The following is a 16499-nucleotide window of genomic DNA, read 5'->3' as shown; positions in this document are numbered from 1 at the left end:
TAAGAAGAAGAATAAAATCACTAAAAGTTAAATAAGATGGAGTAGAGAAGAGATGAGGAGGCACAGAAAAGAGAAATGAGAAGATTACATTATTTTAGTCGCTGCTCGGGGTGAAGTACAGGAAGTTTGAGGGTGGGGCTAACAGAACAGAACATTTCTGATGGGTCAAGTACTTGCAGCAATTAATTTCAGCCACCATTTTTATAAATCTGCTGCCGTTTGTTTTTTGTCATTGTGCATCAACACATCAACATGGAGTTACAGAAAAACACATACGACAGATGGACCGACTACTAATTAATCGCCATTATTGTTAAATGGTCCTGTGCAAAAATAACGTATAAAAACAGACATGCTTTTTCATACGTAAGAGGACTAATTTGCCAAATCGTCGCAGGTCTTTAGACTGTGGTGGAAATGCAGACAACAACAGGTCGAAGGACCCTTTTAGTTCCTTGAAAAGTGGGTGGAAACGCAGCTTTAGAGATGTATCGTCACATTAAGGACGATACATCCACTAAATGTAATAAGTATGAGTGTTATAAGTTAGAGACTCACTATTGTTGTTTTGGTGTTTGTTGAAAAAATATCAAAATGCATACCATAGCTGTCTGGCACACTGTGAAGGATGGGTTCAGGATCAGAGAAACACTCCTTGAAAGTGTAATTTTCATCTCATATTTCATGTTCTGACATTTTGACATGAATCAGCATTACTTACAAGCGTGTCGTTTGATCATGAGAAGGTATTAACAAAATAACAAATCAAGCAGAGTTTCTTGTTCATTCAAACGTAGCTCTTACAGTTTTGTTTTGATCATGAGTGCTTTGCTTGATCTCCCCTCTTCCTCTGTCTGTACATTTGCGCTGATGTGTTTATCTGAAAGTGCCAACAGAGGATAGATACTTAAACACCTAAAGGGAAAAACTGCCAAAGGTTGTTTTACACAGACTGATTGACAAGTGACGTGGATGGTAGCTGTCAATCACATGCAGACACAGAGACGTCGTCTCAAGACGTCCTCTGTTAAGATGATTTCACAGTTCCAACCACAAGGTGAATGTAATGACTTTTTAAACATTTATAATTCTGTATAATGTTTCTTGAAGCACAAATTCCTGTTATTTATCTTTTTTTAGATTAAAGACACACTGCAGAGTTACACTGGGAGTCCAGAATGCTTTTATTTTCCAGATTACTCAACAAAGCCCGGGCATACGGGCTGTAATGCAACATGTAATGTCACACAGAGGGCAGAAGAAACAGTCAGCACTATGTGACAGTAATAGTCATTTAACTGATTGATTTTCTTGGATGGTTGAGTATTTAATGGTGGATATGCAGAGTTGAACCAGGACGACATGTTAAGCAGCTCCACATGACGTGCTCAGGTTGGCGTGCCAAGTAACTTTTACTCAATGACTGTATCGGTACAATACAGAGTAATCTAAATAATATGCTACCTTGTGCTTTAACTTGGTCTGTTGACCAACATCACCCTTGTATTATAGCACCACCTGGGGATGCATGTCTTTTCAAACCTGGGATATGAAACAATAAATAATAATGATAATTATAGTAACTGGAATGGCCACCTTGTCTATAAAGGATACATGCGCAATACACATTTACACCACTTAAGTACATCCTCTGCAAGCACAGTAGGAAAAAAACTGTAGATATACTTTGAAGGTAAACACCGGCCATAGAAATTCATCAAAATCAACACCTTTTACACATTCATCAGGGGGTATAGCTCAGTGGTAGAGCATTTGACTGCAGATCAAGAGGTCCCCAGTTCAAATCTGGGTGCCCCCTTCTTAATACAAAATTGTATTAATACTGAAAATTCCTATAATCCTGAGGATTTATGGAGGACAGCTGTGAATACATGCTGAAATAAAGACTATAGTACATTAGTAAATGCTCATCAAGAAATGTTACTATTACACAAGATATTTTTATAAAAAATTTACATTTTCATACACCCACATTTATTCTATATTTCTGTGTTGAGTTTGGAAGTAACCTTTTGTGAGTCAGATGTTGGCAATCTAGCTCTTTGTAATGCCTTCGACTGGAAGATTTGCTGCAGGATGTGGTTTGAAAACTGACTTTCTTCAGTTTCATTTGCAATGGCTATTAATAACTTGCGCTACATAAAATATAAATGTCAAAAACTTTGTCTTGAGCAGGCTTGTAGCTACAGCAGTGCTCCTGAACATGAGTCAGCACCCCTCGGAGTGCAGAAAAAAAACATGAATCGATCATTCCTGTTGCTTATCCTGCTGAGGTTAAGACACATTAACATACAAGAAATGTAAAAAATAAATAAATACCTGTAACTGAACAAAAATGTAAAATTAGAAAAGCGATTATTTATGTCAAATTTAACTACCACCTTTAATTTTTGTGTATTTAATCATTTGTGTTCTTGTTTATTTCTTTCTGTATTTCTTTATACATTTATTTACTGAGATTTAAACCGTATTTTACGCTCCATATGGATTAACATCATCTGTAACTTCACGAGACAAAGCAAAACATACACGTTTGTTCCTAGGACATGAAGGAATACAATTTATTAGAGCAAATTCAATAATAAACTTTATGAAAAAGCTACAACATGAACACTTGGCTTACCGACATCTGAAGTTGATATATTTATATGTATGTACACTTTGCCTTGTAATGGCATGCTACAAGGACATGACCCTTTAATTATTGAAAAACAACAGAAAGAGAGGCCGACAGTCGGAAAGTTGTTTCACTCTCCTTCCATTTCACAACTCACTCTAACACAAAGAAAATGCAGCTTTCCAAGCACAATCTTCTACAAAGAAAGAAAGAAGAAGAAGAGAATAAGTAGGAAGTTAAAAAGGTCGAACGACATTGCTCTGGTAGGTTCCTAATGTGTCTCTGTACATGGCGTCCTCACAGCATCACCAGCCAAACTAAAACACACCATATCATGACAGACATCACTGCAGTGACAATATGAATCCCTCTCTGGTTATTTTACAATTTTAAAAAAATGCAAGGGTCACATTTTGAGCCTCAATACTATGATCACCTGGAGAGAGGATACTTGAAAAACACCCATTTGAAAAACTGAACTGCTTGGGTTGCAACAGTGGTGAACAAGACTGTAATGCACTGATCTCCGAGTCCACGACAAGGCTACGACATATTCCTACGCATCAGAGAAGTCATCTTCTGCCACCTACAGTAGTTTGTATCAACCTTTACAAATCAAACAGATGAAACAAACATCACACAACACAGTGACTTCTGTTTGAAATCACACTGAGTAGTATAAAAATCTGATTTTCATAGACAACCGCTCAGAGTTCAAAGCTTCTTACAGCAGCTGTGCAGATGCTAAACACTACCTTGTGAGCAAAAATAAATAAGAGCTTAAACATGTTTAATAGAAGAACGATGGATGGAGGAAAGACATGGGAGGAAATGTAAACCAGGTTATTGTGGAGCAGGTGTGTGATACTCCAAACATGTTCAGAAAGTTCACTCGTGACCTCATCCTTGTCTTGAAAGCCGTGGGCTGAGGACCAGAAAATTAAGTCTGAAACAAAGCTCCTTCTTTCTTCATCCAAGCGTCCTTGGCTTTAGACACGAAGGATCTCCAGGCAGTTGTTGTAGCAGATGGCGATCCAGTCCGGCTGCGTAGATGCCCACTGCACGTTGTTGATCTCCCCTTCAGCAGTGTAGGCCAGGATGGGATCCTCAATGGCCCGTGGCATCTGTTGGATGTCCCAGATCAGAGCCTGGTGGTCGTCAGCTGAGGAAAGAAGACATTAAGAGGGACGTGTCAGACTGACAGAGCAGGGAAATACAACATTTTTCTGTTACGAGGCTCCTAGCAACCAAAAACAGGCCGCCTCGAAATTTTGACTCGATTAGACGCAATTAGTGTGACCTGCAGTGAACCTGTAAGACTGCTGTTATCCCACGACCAAAAGGTGCTTTTACCTGCAGTGCAGATGTGACATGAGGAGTGAGGGGCCCAGGCGATGCCGTTGACGCAGGCACGATGGTTGTTAAGTCGAGCCACCGGAGTGCAAGGCACACGTACATCCAGGATGACCACCTATCAAAGAGAAATATTAATGTTAGAGACCAACAGAGATGAAATAAACACCTGATTCCAACACGCCAAGAGGCACCTGGTTACAATCCAGCTATTTTCATTAGCATTATAACATTTATGTATAAAAGAATTCATGAATTTCAAGCGTCTTAACTTACAGACAAAAACGGTAGACGGAAACAAAGCCACCGAGAGCGCGAAAGAATACACAGCAGACTGACCTCCATGCCGTCCATGGCCATTGTGGCCAAGTAGTTGGGGTCCTGCTTGTTCCAGCAGAGGCGGAGCAGCGGGTGGTGCTGGGGGTCTTCATAGATGATGGTGCTGTGCTCCAGATGTCGGAGGTCAAACATGCGGACGGATCCATCTGCTCCCACAGAGGCAAACATATCTCTTCCACCTCCTGCACGGCTGAATGCGATGTCATACACCTGTAGAGACACATAAAGACGTTGATCTATGTGTTGTTCTGGGCTGTATACACAACCACATAGGGATTCATTTTACAGAGCGGACACAGACCTCTTTGTCATGAGCAATCAGCTGGGTCTTCACATGTCCGGACACCAGGTTAACTCGTCCTAACACCTGACCAGTCTCCAACCCCCAGATAGTGCAGGTGGTGTCAATGCTGGAAGTGCCTGCAGACAGAACCAACATGTTAATCAAACAGTGACAAAGTCCAACTTCTATCCTCCTCAGTATTTATCATGTAGTGGATTTCTTACCCAGCAGATTGGGATCAACTTCATTCCAGTCAAAGGAGGTGAGGGGAGCACAGAAGTCTGAGTTCTTGTTGTTATTCAGCAAACATTCAAGGCGCGTTTCTGTGTCGCTGACCTGTGGGATAAATGCAAAGGAATTTGATAGTGAGAAGACGCCTTCAAACGAGCTCTACAGTCATGTCACTGTGGCCGTTTCACAGCTGCAAACTGATTTCCCCTCCACAGCACTGACTGTGCATTGTGTTTATACTACAGTTTAGTAGGATTGATAATTGACAGATGCTTTCTTCGGTCAGGTACTACTGAAGTTTACAGGCATTGTTATTATAAACAAATCACAAAGAAAAACAAACAATGTTTTATCCATCTCTCAACACTCTCTGGCTTCCCCACTCTCCTTGAAGCAGTGAGCCTCAAGGCCGTTGACACCCAATAGGTCTGTGCAGTCTGTCCCAGATCCCAATATCCCGAACTAAATTCTAGATATTTTCAGTATTTGTGAAGAGATTTGAGGAGATTTCAAATTATTATGACAAATATTGCAATATTATTTACAGGCTATATTACCGAGCCTTAATACCTACTTAGTATGTGAATGTGTAAATATACATTTTCATTTTTTTGGGAACTATTTCGTGCTGTGGATTACTACATTTGGTGAGCGCCTAGGTGGTGTATGTGGAACTGAATCTGAAAAAGGTGTTAAAGATGGAGAAAGTCATCCACTTCAAAAGGTTTGACTCCCTGATTTGTTTTCCATCAATCAGTGGAGCTCTGTGACACAGAGGAATAAGATATATCCAGATTTGGTTGAGTGAGGTCAGTTCATCATTAGTTTTTCATGGAAGTTGATTGACTTAAACATATAAATATGTCAGCAGACGTATCCTGTCACATAAACATCCTACCCTCCAGATGCGCAGGTAGTCCCCGCTGGTGGCCAGCAGGTCGGGGTACACCCCCTTCGTGTCCGGGATCCACATGATCTTGGTGGTGGGGTAAGGGTGGTCAAATGTGTTCCTGCAGACAAACTCTGAGCTCTCCTCTTCCAGACCCACCAGCTGGACCTGAACAGGAGCAGAAACATTACCTGTTATTTACAAGTGGAGCCAAAACACTGTTTCCCTGTTACAGGGCAGCGAGGGTCAGAAATAGCATTAGCTATATACGGTGTTACTAAGGGATATTACTATTTATAGACAGTTTGGCTGACTAGTTGCCTAGAAACAGCTGGTACTTTGTCTTACAGGGGAATTAAAAACAAAACAAACGTTGTGAGCGTGTGTCTTGGTGCTGCGCAGGATAACTAGCATTAGCACTAGCTCGCTAACGTTACCATCTTTAGCAGTGCGTTAGCTGCCCAATGGCCATTTCCACACTACGCACCTTGTTGTTGTATTCCTCCACAAAGCTCCCGAGAGCCAGCCGAAAGCGTTTGTCCGGACGGACGCTCCAGTTCATCGCGTACACCGTCCATGGCGCCTCGTATTTGTAGATTTCTTTTCTTTTGCCGTGAAGCGACATCCTCCCGAACCGCAGCTGTTGTCCGAGCAGCTAACACGCTAGCGTTAGCTAACTACGAAATAAGTAGTCCTGCCAGCAAAGTATTACAAGCTACCTGTCGCGCAAGAGCAAATATCCGCAGATGTGGTGATAACAACCATTTAACGGGACAAATGTTGCTTAAGAGCGAGATTTCTCACCACTTTACTTAACAAAGAGTAGCATCGCTCGTTACGACCTAAAAACCGTCAAGCGCAACTGAATACCAGTGATTTCCGGTTACTGTTTTCAAAATAAAAGCATCAATTGAAATGATCTAAATTATAGCGAGTATGGTCTTATTAAACGTGCATCCTTTAAACACTCAAGTAGATAACTCAATAGAAATAACTTACTAGATTTAGAGAGCTATATTTCTTAATTTTCTACCAAATCTCATCCGGTTTTGTGATTTTTTTTTATTCACACGCTTTAATGCTGTGATTATACACCGAGAGTCTGACAGATATATTTCGAGATTGTGATAAATAACATCATATTGTCTACCATCACATTGTGTATAGTCCTTGCTCTCGTGGTTTGTTATAAAAAAAAAAAAAAGCCAACATTTCAACATGAATACAGTGACAATACCCCTCACTGATCACACCAAATTTGTGGATAAGTATCGGCCATAACATGCCAACTGCTTTTTAAAAGTTTTAACCAGAGTTGTCTTTGCAGGTGGAGTAAATTAACGCATAATCACGCACTCTAAATTCAGTGCGCAACTACAGTTAAACTAGTTTGAGTTTTATTTTTGAACGTTTACACCGGAAGTGTGACTATCTTACCATGTCTGACTTGACAAATTGGCTGTAGTTACCCCCTGTGGCCACAAGAGGGCAGCGATACTGTTTGATTGTACAAATGTTCGTTAAAAGGAAGAATTAATTTTTTACTTTCTCTATTATTTTAACTAAGTTTCATTATTAGTTTATTAAGCTTATTTATATTAGCTTATTAAGGCTGTTGCTGTTAGCTAACAAACCTGCCTCCACAATAAGTTAACGTTACAACACAGGCCTTCCATTCATTAATATTCATTAACAAAGTGAAAACATTAATGAGAATATAAGTTTTGACTCGGATGTAAAACAGATTTAGGTCACAAACCCATTTTAGCAATAAAATGTAAGTAAATTAAATAAAACAAAGTAATAAAATACATTAAACTCACGGGCGGCTAGCAGTAATCATGCTAGCATGATACTGATGCCTGTGACGTCAGTAGGAGTGCGCGTGTCTGCCCTCTAGTGGCCACAATAAGTAACTGCAGCTTCACGATCGTCAAGTTAGACATATTGGAATTTATACCGTAATTATACTTCCGGTTGAATCATTCAAAATAAATGTACAAACTATTTGATGTAGTTACTGCGCCCACAGGAGCGCAGTGTATATCCACGATTATAAATTTCCTTTTTTAGTGCGAGGCAAGCCAAACATTAGCGTCAGGTCTTTCCACAGTGTGTAGCAAAAGATTCACAGTATAACCCTTTAATTAATTTACTTTCATTTAATCTACTTCTGTTATTGAAGCGTTTAAAAATTTAAACTGAAGACATAATATTCAAGATGTTTATTGTCACTTTATTGTTGAAGTTCTTGTGCTTGGAGACTCCACTGCAGAAATGGTAAATAGAACATTTGTTAATAAAATGTATATAATAATATCATAATAATTTTTAATAAGTAGGATTTGTTTATAAATGTAATTTAAGTACTAGCCTCTCTCAGACATTTACCGTTCTTGTACAACTTTTTTGACTTTTTAAATGATTATTATTATTATTATTATTATTATTATTATTATTATTATTATTATTATTATATTATTATTAATACAACAATAATAAAATAATAATATACAGTACTGTGCAAAAGTTTTAGGCAGGTGTGAAAAAATGCTGTAAACTAATCAATTCAATTAACAGAATGCAGTGAATGAACAGAAGAGAAATCTAAATCAAATCAATATTTGGTGTGAAAACAGCATCAATTCTTCTAGGTACACTTGCACACAGTTTTTGAAGGAACTCGGCTGGTAGGTTTTTCTAAACATCTTGGAGATGTTTGACTCCCTGATGGTATTGCATGATGGATAAGTATCTGCCTTTATTTCTCAGCACTGAGGACACCATTAATCCTGACCAAATCTCCACCTCCATTTGCAGAAATGCAGCCCCAAACTTGCAGTGAACCTCCACCATGCTTCACTGTTGCCTGCAGACACTCATTGTACCGCTCTCCAGCGAACAAACTGCCTTCTGCAACAGCCAAATATTTCAACTTTTGACTCATCAGTCCAGAGCACCTGCTGCCATTTTTCTGCACCCCAGTTGGTTGAGTCACTTGGCCTTGTTTCCAGGTATGGCTTTTTGGCTGCAACTCTTCCATGAAGACCACTTCTGGCCAGACATCTCCGGACAGTAGATGGGTGTACCTGGGTCCCACTGGTTTCTGCCAGTTCTGAGCTGCTGGCACTGCTGGACATCTTCCGATTTCAAAGGGAAATAAGCTTGATGTGTTTTTCATCTGCTGCACTATGTTTCCTTGGCTCACCACTGCGTCTACGATCCTCAACATTGCTGTTTCTTTGTGCTTCTTCAAAAGAGCTTGAACAGCACATCTTGGAACCCCAGTCTGCTTTGAAATCTGTCTGGGAGACACCTTGCTGATGCAGTATAACTGTGTCTTGTTGCTGTGCTCAGTCTTGCCAGGGTGAGGATCATTAGCACCTGTTTGGTATAATTGGCTGTTTGGTATAATTGGCTGATCATACACCTGACTATAATCCTACAAAATCCCTGACTTTGTGCAAATGTACCTATAAGAATTGATGCTGGTTTGAAGGCAAAGGGTGGTAACACCAAATATTGATTTGATTTAGATTTTTCAGCTCACTTTGCATTTTGTAAATTGATAAAAAGTATTATTTATATTTTTGAACACATTCTTATTTTACAGCATTTTTTCACACCTGCCTCAAACTTTTGCACAGTACTGTAGCCTAAATATATATATTTATATTTTTTTTTGTATGAGTTGTTCATAAATGTAATTTAAGTACTAGCCTTTCTCAGACTGTTACCTTTTTTGTACAACTTTTATTTGACTTCAACTTTTTAAATGATGATGAATATTATTACATATACTTTTTACTCTACTTTCACATGCATGTGATAAATGTACTTAGTTACTTCTGGCGGATCACGTTACCGCAGTACTACAAACGTCAAGGCAGACATGACATTACAAATCGCAAACACTTCCGGTGATCACATTCAAAATAAAGCTCAAATACATGCGAGGTGACGGTGATTTAACTAAGGGAGGCGGACACATCCTGCCGAGATACTTTTACTTTGAAAGGTCGCTACTGTGTCGTGTAGTTTTCTGCTTTAGGCGTAACATTACAACAAGGACAGTTCAGGCTACTTTAGCTCAACCAGCGTGTCGTTTATTGTCACAGTAACTCTCCTGGTAAGTTTTTATCATCTCTATTCATTCGGTTTGTTTAATTAAGACGCACTTTCTGAGTTGTGTTTCCCGTTAGAAATGCAGCTTTCCCTTCAGGATCAGGCTGCTGCCATGCTAGTTAGCCACCTTTAGCATGCTAATGGCAGATTTGCTAACTGCTAATGATAAAGTGAGTGAGTGCTGGGGGGGATGGGTCTGGACGGTGATATGATTACGGCTTGTGGTTTAATCCCACATATTGCCATCAGGTGAACACGTAGTGTTAGTTTGAGTTACTGAAACGGAGAAAGTCACGCACAGCCTGTTATTTTAGCCTGTTAGCAGGCGTGCCTCACAGGTTGGCTAAAGTTAGTGGTGCTAACCACAGCTTTCTGGTAGATTATTCACCGGATTCAGCCACATATGGTGAAGCTCGGTAAGTTTGACTGAGTCGAGCCCTTAGATTGGCTTACTTAGTGACACACTGTGTGATTAAATCTTCATTACAGTTTAGCTTTATTCGTTTTATTCACAATGCTAGCACTGGAAATTAGCTAACTTAGCAGCGTACTCAAAGACTTAAAACAGCGTTTCACAATGCTGTCACACTAGAAGTCCTTTTTCCTCATTAGTCATTGTTTTCTAGTTGGTCTCGCTCCTTGGGGACTTATTTCTCTGTGAGATTGGTCACGTGAAAACCCACTTGTGAGTGTGTGTGTGTGTGTGTGTGTGTGTGTGTGTGTGTGTGAGGCATGGTTACTACAATGTGGATCAGTTTAAGCTGGGCTCTGTCACAGTTTACTGTTTATTATTGCCAAAGGCCCAGCCCCGACCGTCAAACACCTCAGTGTGGACTCACATGTTAAACATTCACATTGTCGAGGTTGAAGTAATAAATAGCTTGAAGTTATTAATTGCTTCAGGTTGACACAATCAATACATTTTATGGACTTGTTTAATTAAATTCTTCCAAGTCATCTACACTATAATGTTAATGCAACTCTCACAGCCAGCATGCACTTACATGTTGCAACATGTCATAATGAAGTGATTTAACTTCTTGTTCTTGGACTGGTGTGTAAGATTGTTCCTTCCTGTTGAGCACTTCTACAGGCAAGTCAAACCACCCTTATTTGAATGTGTTCCTGTGTGTTGCATCAACACTCCTTCACTCCGCCTCTCCACCTTGCTGCAGGTCCCACCATGCGAAGTGCGCATTTCCTCCTGATACCCGTGCTGCTGCTCTTCCTGGCCTTTCCTGTCTCCAGGGGACGCTACAATGATGATTTTGATGATGGCGAGGACCTCGCAGACTTTGACGACAATGACTTCGCTGAGTTTGAGGACATGAACGACGATCAAGCAGCTGAGGCAGAAACTGCCCCTCCGCCTCGTGCCTCGCAGTCCTCGCAGCCTGAAGAGGATGAAGATGAAGATGAAGCCACTGTGGAGCTGGAGGACGGCCAGGATGGTTTTGAGGACTCCGAGACACAGGTAGGCTGCCTTGTATTACTGCTTACAGCTTTGAGTTCCCAAAATAAATCATTTATGGCTTTCTCTTTTTTTACACAGACTATTTTAACTAAGCAATTCAACTTTGTGTTTCTCTAGGATCAAGACATGTACAGCAAATATGACCAGGAGGAATTTGAGGGGATCGGAGACATGGAGAAGCCTCACTCCATGAAGGACCCCCTTATAATCCACACGGTAAGCCGGCTTATTGCTGAAATCTTCCCACACACTGTCCTCTGCTGATTGTGATCTGCCTTAGCTCTCATAGTGCTCACAGTTTCTGCTGCTAGAGAAGTAAATTTTCCTGTAAATGCATTTATGTTTGGGCCACTGTGCACGAGACGGTTTCATTAATGTTGCTTGTGTTGTGATTGTCATGAAAATGCAATTTCACAGCAAGTTAAAGCAGTAGAAATGCAGATTGCACCACTGTTTTGTAGCTGCAGTTTAATTTAGATAGTTGATGAACTGATTCCAGACATTTTATTGTAACTGATTAGAACTAGATCAATTAATTGGCTGGCCTGATATGTCTGCCGATATCCACCTGTTCCAGATATATCAGTATCAGTCTATATTTTGACCGTGTTATATACCGGACATATATGAGGCATCTGCATCAAGATTGTTTGTTATTGGCCAGTATATCTTTTTTTAAACCTCCCAAATATCAATATCGTCAATGGCCTCAAAAATCCAGTACTGGTCGAGCTATAATACTGATGAGTGCTTGTTGTTTCTCTGCAGGTTCCTGCACATCTGCAGAACAGCTGGGAGAGTTACTACATGGAGATCCTGATGGTGACCGGCCTGTTGGCCTACATCATGAACTACATCATCGGCAAGAACAAGAACAGTCGCCTGGCTCAGACCTGGTTCAGCTCACATAGAGAACTTCTAGAGAGTAACTTTGCACTAGTGGGTGAGTTCTTCCACTGCTGAGGTGTTTCTGTTTTTCAATAAACATACTACATGTGCTTGGTGACACTCATTATGAAGCAAATCCTGTGTTAATTGTCAACGATTTGTATTTATAGGTGACGATGGAACAAGTAAAGACGCAGTGAGCACCGGGAAGCTGAATCAGGAAAATGAACACATCTACAACCTGTGGTGCTCCGGACGTGTGTGCTGTGAAGGCATGCTGATCCAACTCAAGGTTTGGGCAACTTGTTGTGTTTCTGGTGTTGTGTTTTTCACTGTATTGAGTTTAATAAACACTTATGTTATGCTCCTTGTGATCATTTCCAGTTCCTGAAGAGGCAGGACCTGCTTAACGTTCTGGCCAGGATGATGAGGCCCGCCTGTGATCAAGTGGTGCGTATCAGTCAAATAGCAATGAGCCTGTCAAGTGGAACACAAAACACAGATACACTGGACTCAAAGTTGTCTCACAGTCACAATCATTGTCTTACCAACTTTGTCTGTTTGTAGCAAATCAAAGTGACTCTGAATGATGAGGACATGGACACTTTTGTGTTTGCTATTGGCACCAAGAAGGCGATGGCCAGGCTTCAGAAGGAGATGCAGGACTTGGTAAATATCAATGATGCAGTTATTTGTAGTCCTTGTTCTTGCTGTTATAGTGTTACCCACAGACATATATTTCTGTTTCTACTAACTACTCCTTTTTTTAATCTTTTTTCCATAGAGTGAGTTCTGTGGTGACAAGCCTAAGTCTGGGGCCAAGTACGGGCTCCCAGACTCCCTGGCTATTCTAAGTGAAATGGGCGAGGTCACAGATGGAGTGATGGACAACAAGGTATCTATCATTATCTCATACAGTATCACTATCTAATATAAGGCACTACAGAGTCTCAGAATACCAAACAGTGCTTTTGATTTGTCAGACAACATCTCCCTCTCTTTAAATACAATGCTCTCATGTGTCTGGGTCTGTTTTTGGTATTTTTAGATGGCACATTATGTCACCAACCATGCTGACAAGATTGAGTCCATCCATTTCTCGGACCAATTTTCTGGTCCAAAAGTTATGCAAGAGTGAGTATATATTTAATCTTTTTAATCCCTCACATGTGAGTTATAAATGTGGCACTATAACCTCCTGTGTTTTGTTGTTTTTTTTGTTTTTTTTCAGGGAGGGTCAGCCTTTAAAGCTGCCCGAGACCAAGAAGACGCTGCTGTTTACATTTAATGGTGAAAAGTTTGTCTTTACTACAATTGGAACAAATCTTGACAGCATAATTTTATTTTACTAATGTGTTTAATGTTCACTGATTGTTTTGTGCGTGTAGTGCCTGGCATGGGCAACACCTCTCCCAAAGACATGGACAGTCTCCTTCCTCTCATGAACATGGTGATCTACAGCATCGACAAAGTCAAGAAGCTCCGTCTCAACAGAGAGGTGAGGGGGATTCTCTGGTGTCACATCCAAATGACCACTCACTTATTTTCTCCATTTTGGTCTTTGAAATGAGAGCTTAAAGTGCAGCCATGAGTCCATGTTCTCCTCACTGTATATTAGGGCAAACAGAAAGCTGACAGAAACCGTGCCCGTGTGGAGGAGAACTTCCTGAAGCAGACTCACGCTCAGCGTCAGGAGGCAGCCCAGACGCGCCGTGAGGAGAAAAAGAGAGCCGAGAAGGAGAGGATCATGAATGAGGAGGACCCTGAGAGACAACGTCGTCTGGAGGTCGGAAATCTGAAATGCCTCACACCAAGCCCACTAAACGATATTTAAATGAGTAGTTTAGAAAATGTACTCACTCGCTTTCTTACCGAGAGGATTTATAACTCTAGACCTGCAAAAATGAATCAATTAGTTGCTACTATTAAATTTATTGATAATGGATTAATAAGTATGGTCCAAATACTGTAGTTCTAGCTTCTTAAATGTGAATGTTTTCATTTCTTTACTTCTCTATGACAGTAATTTGAATATCTATGGGTTGTGGACAAAACAACACATTGGAGGACGACATCTTGGGCTTTGGGAAACACTTTTCAAAATTTTCTAGACCAAACAACCAACTGTTTAAGCGAGAAAGTAATCAACAGATTAATCGACAATGAAAATAATCATTAGTTGCAGCCCTTTGTAACACATCCATGTCCTCGTGGCAAAAATGTAGCGAAAATCAGCAGTCATCTTATAGCATAAAGACTGGAAAAAAGACTAAAACGGCTCAACTGGCTCTGTACAAAAGTAACAACATCCACCTGCAAGCATCTCTAAATCTAAATTAACATGTTATGACCTGTTTGTTTGTATAATATTTATCGAGACTAAAGCATAAAAATGACATCCAGTTTACAGACATTTATGTACCAGACATTTCCCAGGAAATTACAGCTCCCAGCTCAGAGATGGCCCAGCACAAAACCCCCACATAAATCTGTAATGTCATTTTTGTACACATTAAACAAATGATATGTCTTGTTAACTGAGCTCGAGACCTGAGTCCTATAAATCTTCTCTAACTCTCAGGAAGCTCACTGCCATATCTTCCATAATATCGATCTATTCTGTCAAAAGAAAAGCTCACAAGTAAGAATAGAGTGCTCGTATTCCCTGTTAATGTATATATCTCATATGTATATATTTATATCTTCTTTTTCAGGAAGCTGCCCAGCGACGTGAGCAGAAGAAGATCGAGAAGAAGCAGATGAAGATGAAGCAGATCAAAGTGAAAGCCATGTGAATGACCGCCACAGGGATCTTGAAACAAGCACACACGAAAGCAGTGCTCAGCTCAGACAGTTCTCTCCAGCTTCTCTCACCACAGTCCGCAGCTCTGGCTCGCAGTCGCTCCAGCTCTAAACAGACGTCCCCGTGCCTCTGGGTGTGTCAAGCTTAGCTGTCTCTGTCACCACCTGCTCCATTTGGCGTGGCTAAACCTTAATGACTGAGAGTGAACTGTCCGTGTCAAGTGAGAGGGACTTTTTCACCATCAAATCCGTCACCACAATTCATGCAAGGATGTTTTTTTTTCTTTCTCTGTCAAACTTTCTTTACAAAATGATCAAAGCTCTGTTTGAAATCTGTGCAGCTCAGTGAGCTTTTTTTTTTAAAAAAAACTATCTGCTGGGAAGGAATACACTATTTGTTGGTATTGAGCGACATTTTTAAATGAATGAAATCATTGCTGCGGTTTTATTGCAAATGTTTTCACATTAATATAATATGATCAAGGAAATTTTTAATTTATATCTGCTATGAAATTGATTTCTTGCAGGCTGTTTCTAATGAATATCTGAGCAAACATAATAAAATGCACTGGAGTCTGTTGGAAAACTGTTTCATTTGTTTGTTTTAATGGTAAATCTCAAGTTATTGGTGTAATTTATAAGGTAGTTGATGGTGACCAATGATAAAAGTACCGTAGTTGTGTATGACATAAAAGCTTCAAAGATTCATAGACCTCTTGGTAGCAGCAGTTAAAAGAGTGAGGGTCTGTAACAGGGACCAGAATGGGTGACCCTTAATGCTATATTTAACTTTTAGGTAGCGTCAGCAGTCCCTGAACTAGATTTGGTTACATCAGTGTGGTTGACAAGCTAAAATTGATGCAATGACCGTGTATCCAAATGTAAGTATGCATATGACCAAACCTGTAATATCTCTTGGGTAATCTTCTGACTTCTTTTGTCCACACTATCTGAAAATGTAATGCACTCATGTAATATAAAACCCATAAATATGGTGACAGCTTCTCAACAATAATGCAGGGCTACTGAGTGGGATTATGTTTAAATACCTCACAACGATAGCGTCCACCGTTTGTAGTATGGAGGCCCAACATTGCAGATGACTCATTTCGGTGTACTTCCATAAATCTGGACATAGTTTGACCAGTATATCATTGGATTTGTCTTTATTCTGTATGCTTGATTTATTGCATCATCATACCAAAATTATCCATATCTGGTGTATACACTTTATTCAGTTTCCCTATGGGGTTCACTCTGGTTGTTTTCTGATTTTAGTAAATAATATAACAAGGTCAAAGAGGAAAAATGCTGAGTTTCTATAACCAATTAGTCAATTTAATGGCACTTTTGTGTGTGAAAATCCAGTTGTTTTGACTAGTGAGAGCTTAGATTGTGACATTTTTCATTATTTTCTGAAAGATCTATTCTGTACCACTCAAATGTGCATATTTAAGCACAAAATGAATATTTCGAG

General features: G+C 40.0%; 2 protein-coding genes and 1 non-coding gene across 4 annotated transcripts; 2 read left to right on the top strand and 1 right to left on the bottom strand.

The window, feature by feature from the left end:
• Positions 1-1747: 1747 nt before the first annotated feature.
• trnac-gca (transfer RNA cysteine (anticodon GCA)) lies at positions 1748-1819 on the top strand. The gene has a single exon. It is a non-coding gene; the product is annotated as a tRNA-Cys (tRNA).
• Positions 1820-2553: 734 nt separating this feature from the next.
• dcaf7 (ddb1 and cul4 associated factor 7) lies at positions 2554-6597 on the bottom strand. Its single transcript, XM_073495120.1, has 7 exons — positions 6221-6597; positions 5743-5901; positions 4838-4949; positions 4632-4750; positions 4331-4540; positions 3992-4109; positions 2554-3800 (listed from the first exon to the last, which is right to left on the bottom strand). The coding sequence occupies exons 1-7, from the start codon at positions 6356-6358 to the stop codon at positions 3628-3630; spliced, it is 1029 nt and encodes a 342-aa protein (XP_073351221.1). The 5' UTR covers positions 6359-6597; the 3' UTR covers positions 2554-3627.
• A 3158-nt stretch (positions 6598-9755) lies between these two features.
• On the top strand, positions 9756-15608 carry ccdc47 (coiled-coil domain containing 47). 2 transcript variants are annotated; one of them, XM_073494848.1, is made up of 13 exons: positions 9756-9862; positions 11034-11332; positions 11450-11548; positions 12101-12275; positions 12391-12512; positions 12605-12670; positions 12788-12889; positions 13005-13115; positions 13269-13354; positions 13452-13510; positions 13609-13718; positions 13839-14006; positions 14935-15608. In XM_073494848.1, exons 2-13 carry the CDS (start codon positions 11042-11044, stop codon positions 15013-15015), a joined length of 1470 nt encoding a protein of 489 aa, XP_073350949.1. In that variant the 5' UTR covers positions 9756-9862; positions 11034-11041; the 3' UTR covers positions 15016-15608. The 2 variants fall into 2 exon arrangements, with proteins under 2 accessions (XP_073350949.1, XP_073350948.1); XM_073494847.1 differs by lacking the exon at positions 9756-9862 and adding an exon at positions 10123-10274.
• Positions 15609-16499: the final 891 nt, after the last annotated feature.

This window comes from Pagrus major, chromosome 23 (genome assembly GCF_040436345.1).
Source record: "Pagrus major chromosome 23, Pma_NU_1.0".
Lineage (NCBI taxonomy): Eukaryota > Metazoa > Chordata > Actinopteri > Spariformes > Sparidae > Pagrus > Pagrus major.
This window is presented reverse-complemented; position numbering and strand designations above follow the sequence as displayed.

Excerpts from the sequence above, each read along its gene's own strand:
- dcaf7 (XM_073495120.1), bottom strand. The coding sequence starts at position 6,358 with ATGTCGCTTCACGGCAAAAGAAAAGAAATCTACAAATACGAGGCGCCA. Across the intron at positions 4,751-4,837 it reads AGTTGATCCCAATCTGCTGG|GCACTTCCAGCATTGACACC; the intron begins GTAAGAAATCCA and ends TTCTGTCTGCAG. Across the intron at positions 4,541-4,631 it reads TGATTGCTCATGACAAAGAG|GTGTATGACATCGCATTCAG; the intron begins GTCTGTGTCCGC and ends GTGTCTCTACAG.
- ccdc47 (XM_073494847.1), top strand. Across the intron at positions 11,333-11,449 it reads TTGAGGACTCCGAGACACAG|GATCAAGACATGTACAGCAA; the intron begins GTAGGCTGCCTT and ends GTGTTTCTCTAG. Across the intron at positions 13,719-13,838 it reads AGCTCCGTCTCAACAGAGAG|GGCAAACAGAAAGCTGACAG; the intron begins GTGAGGGGGATT and ends ACTGTATATTAG.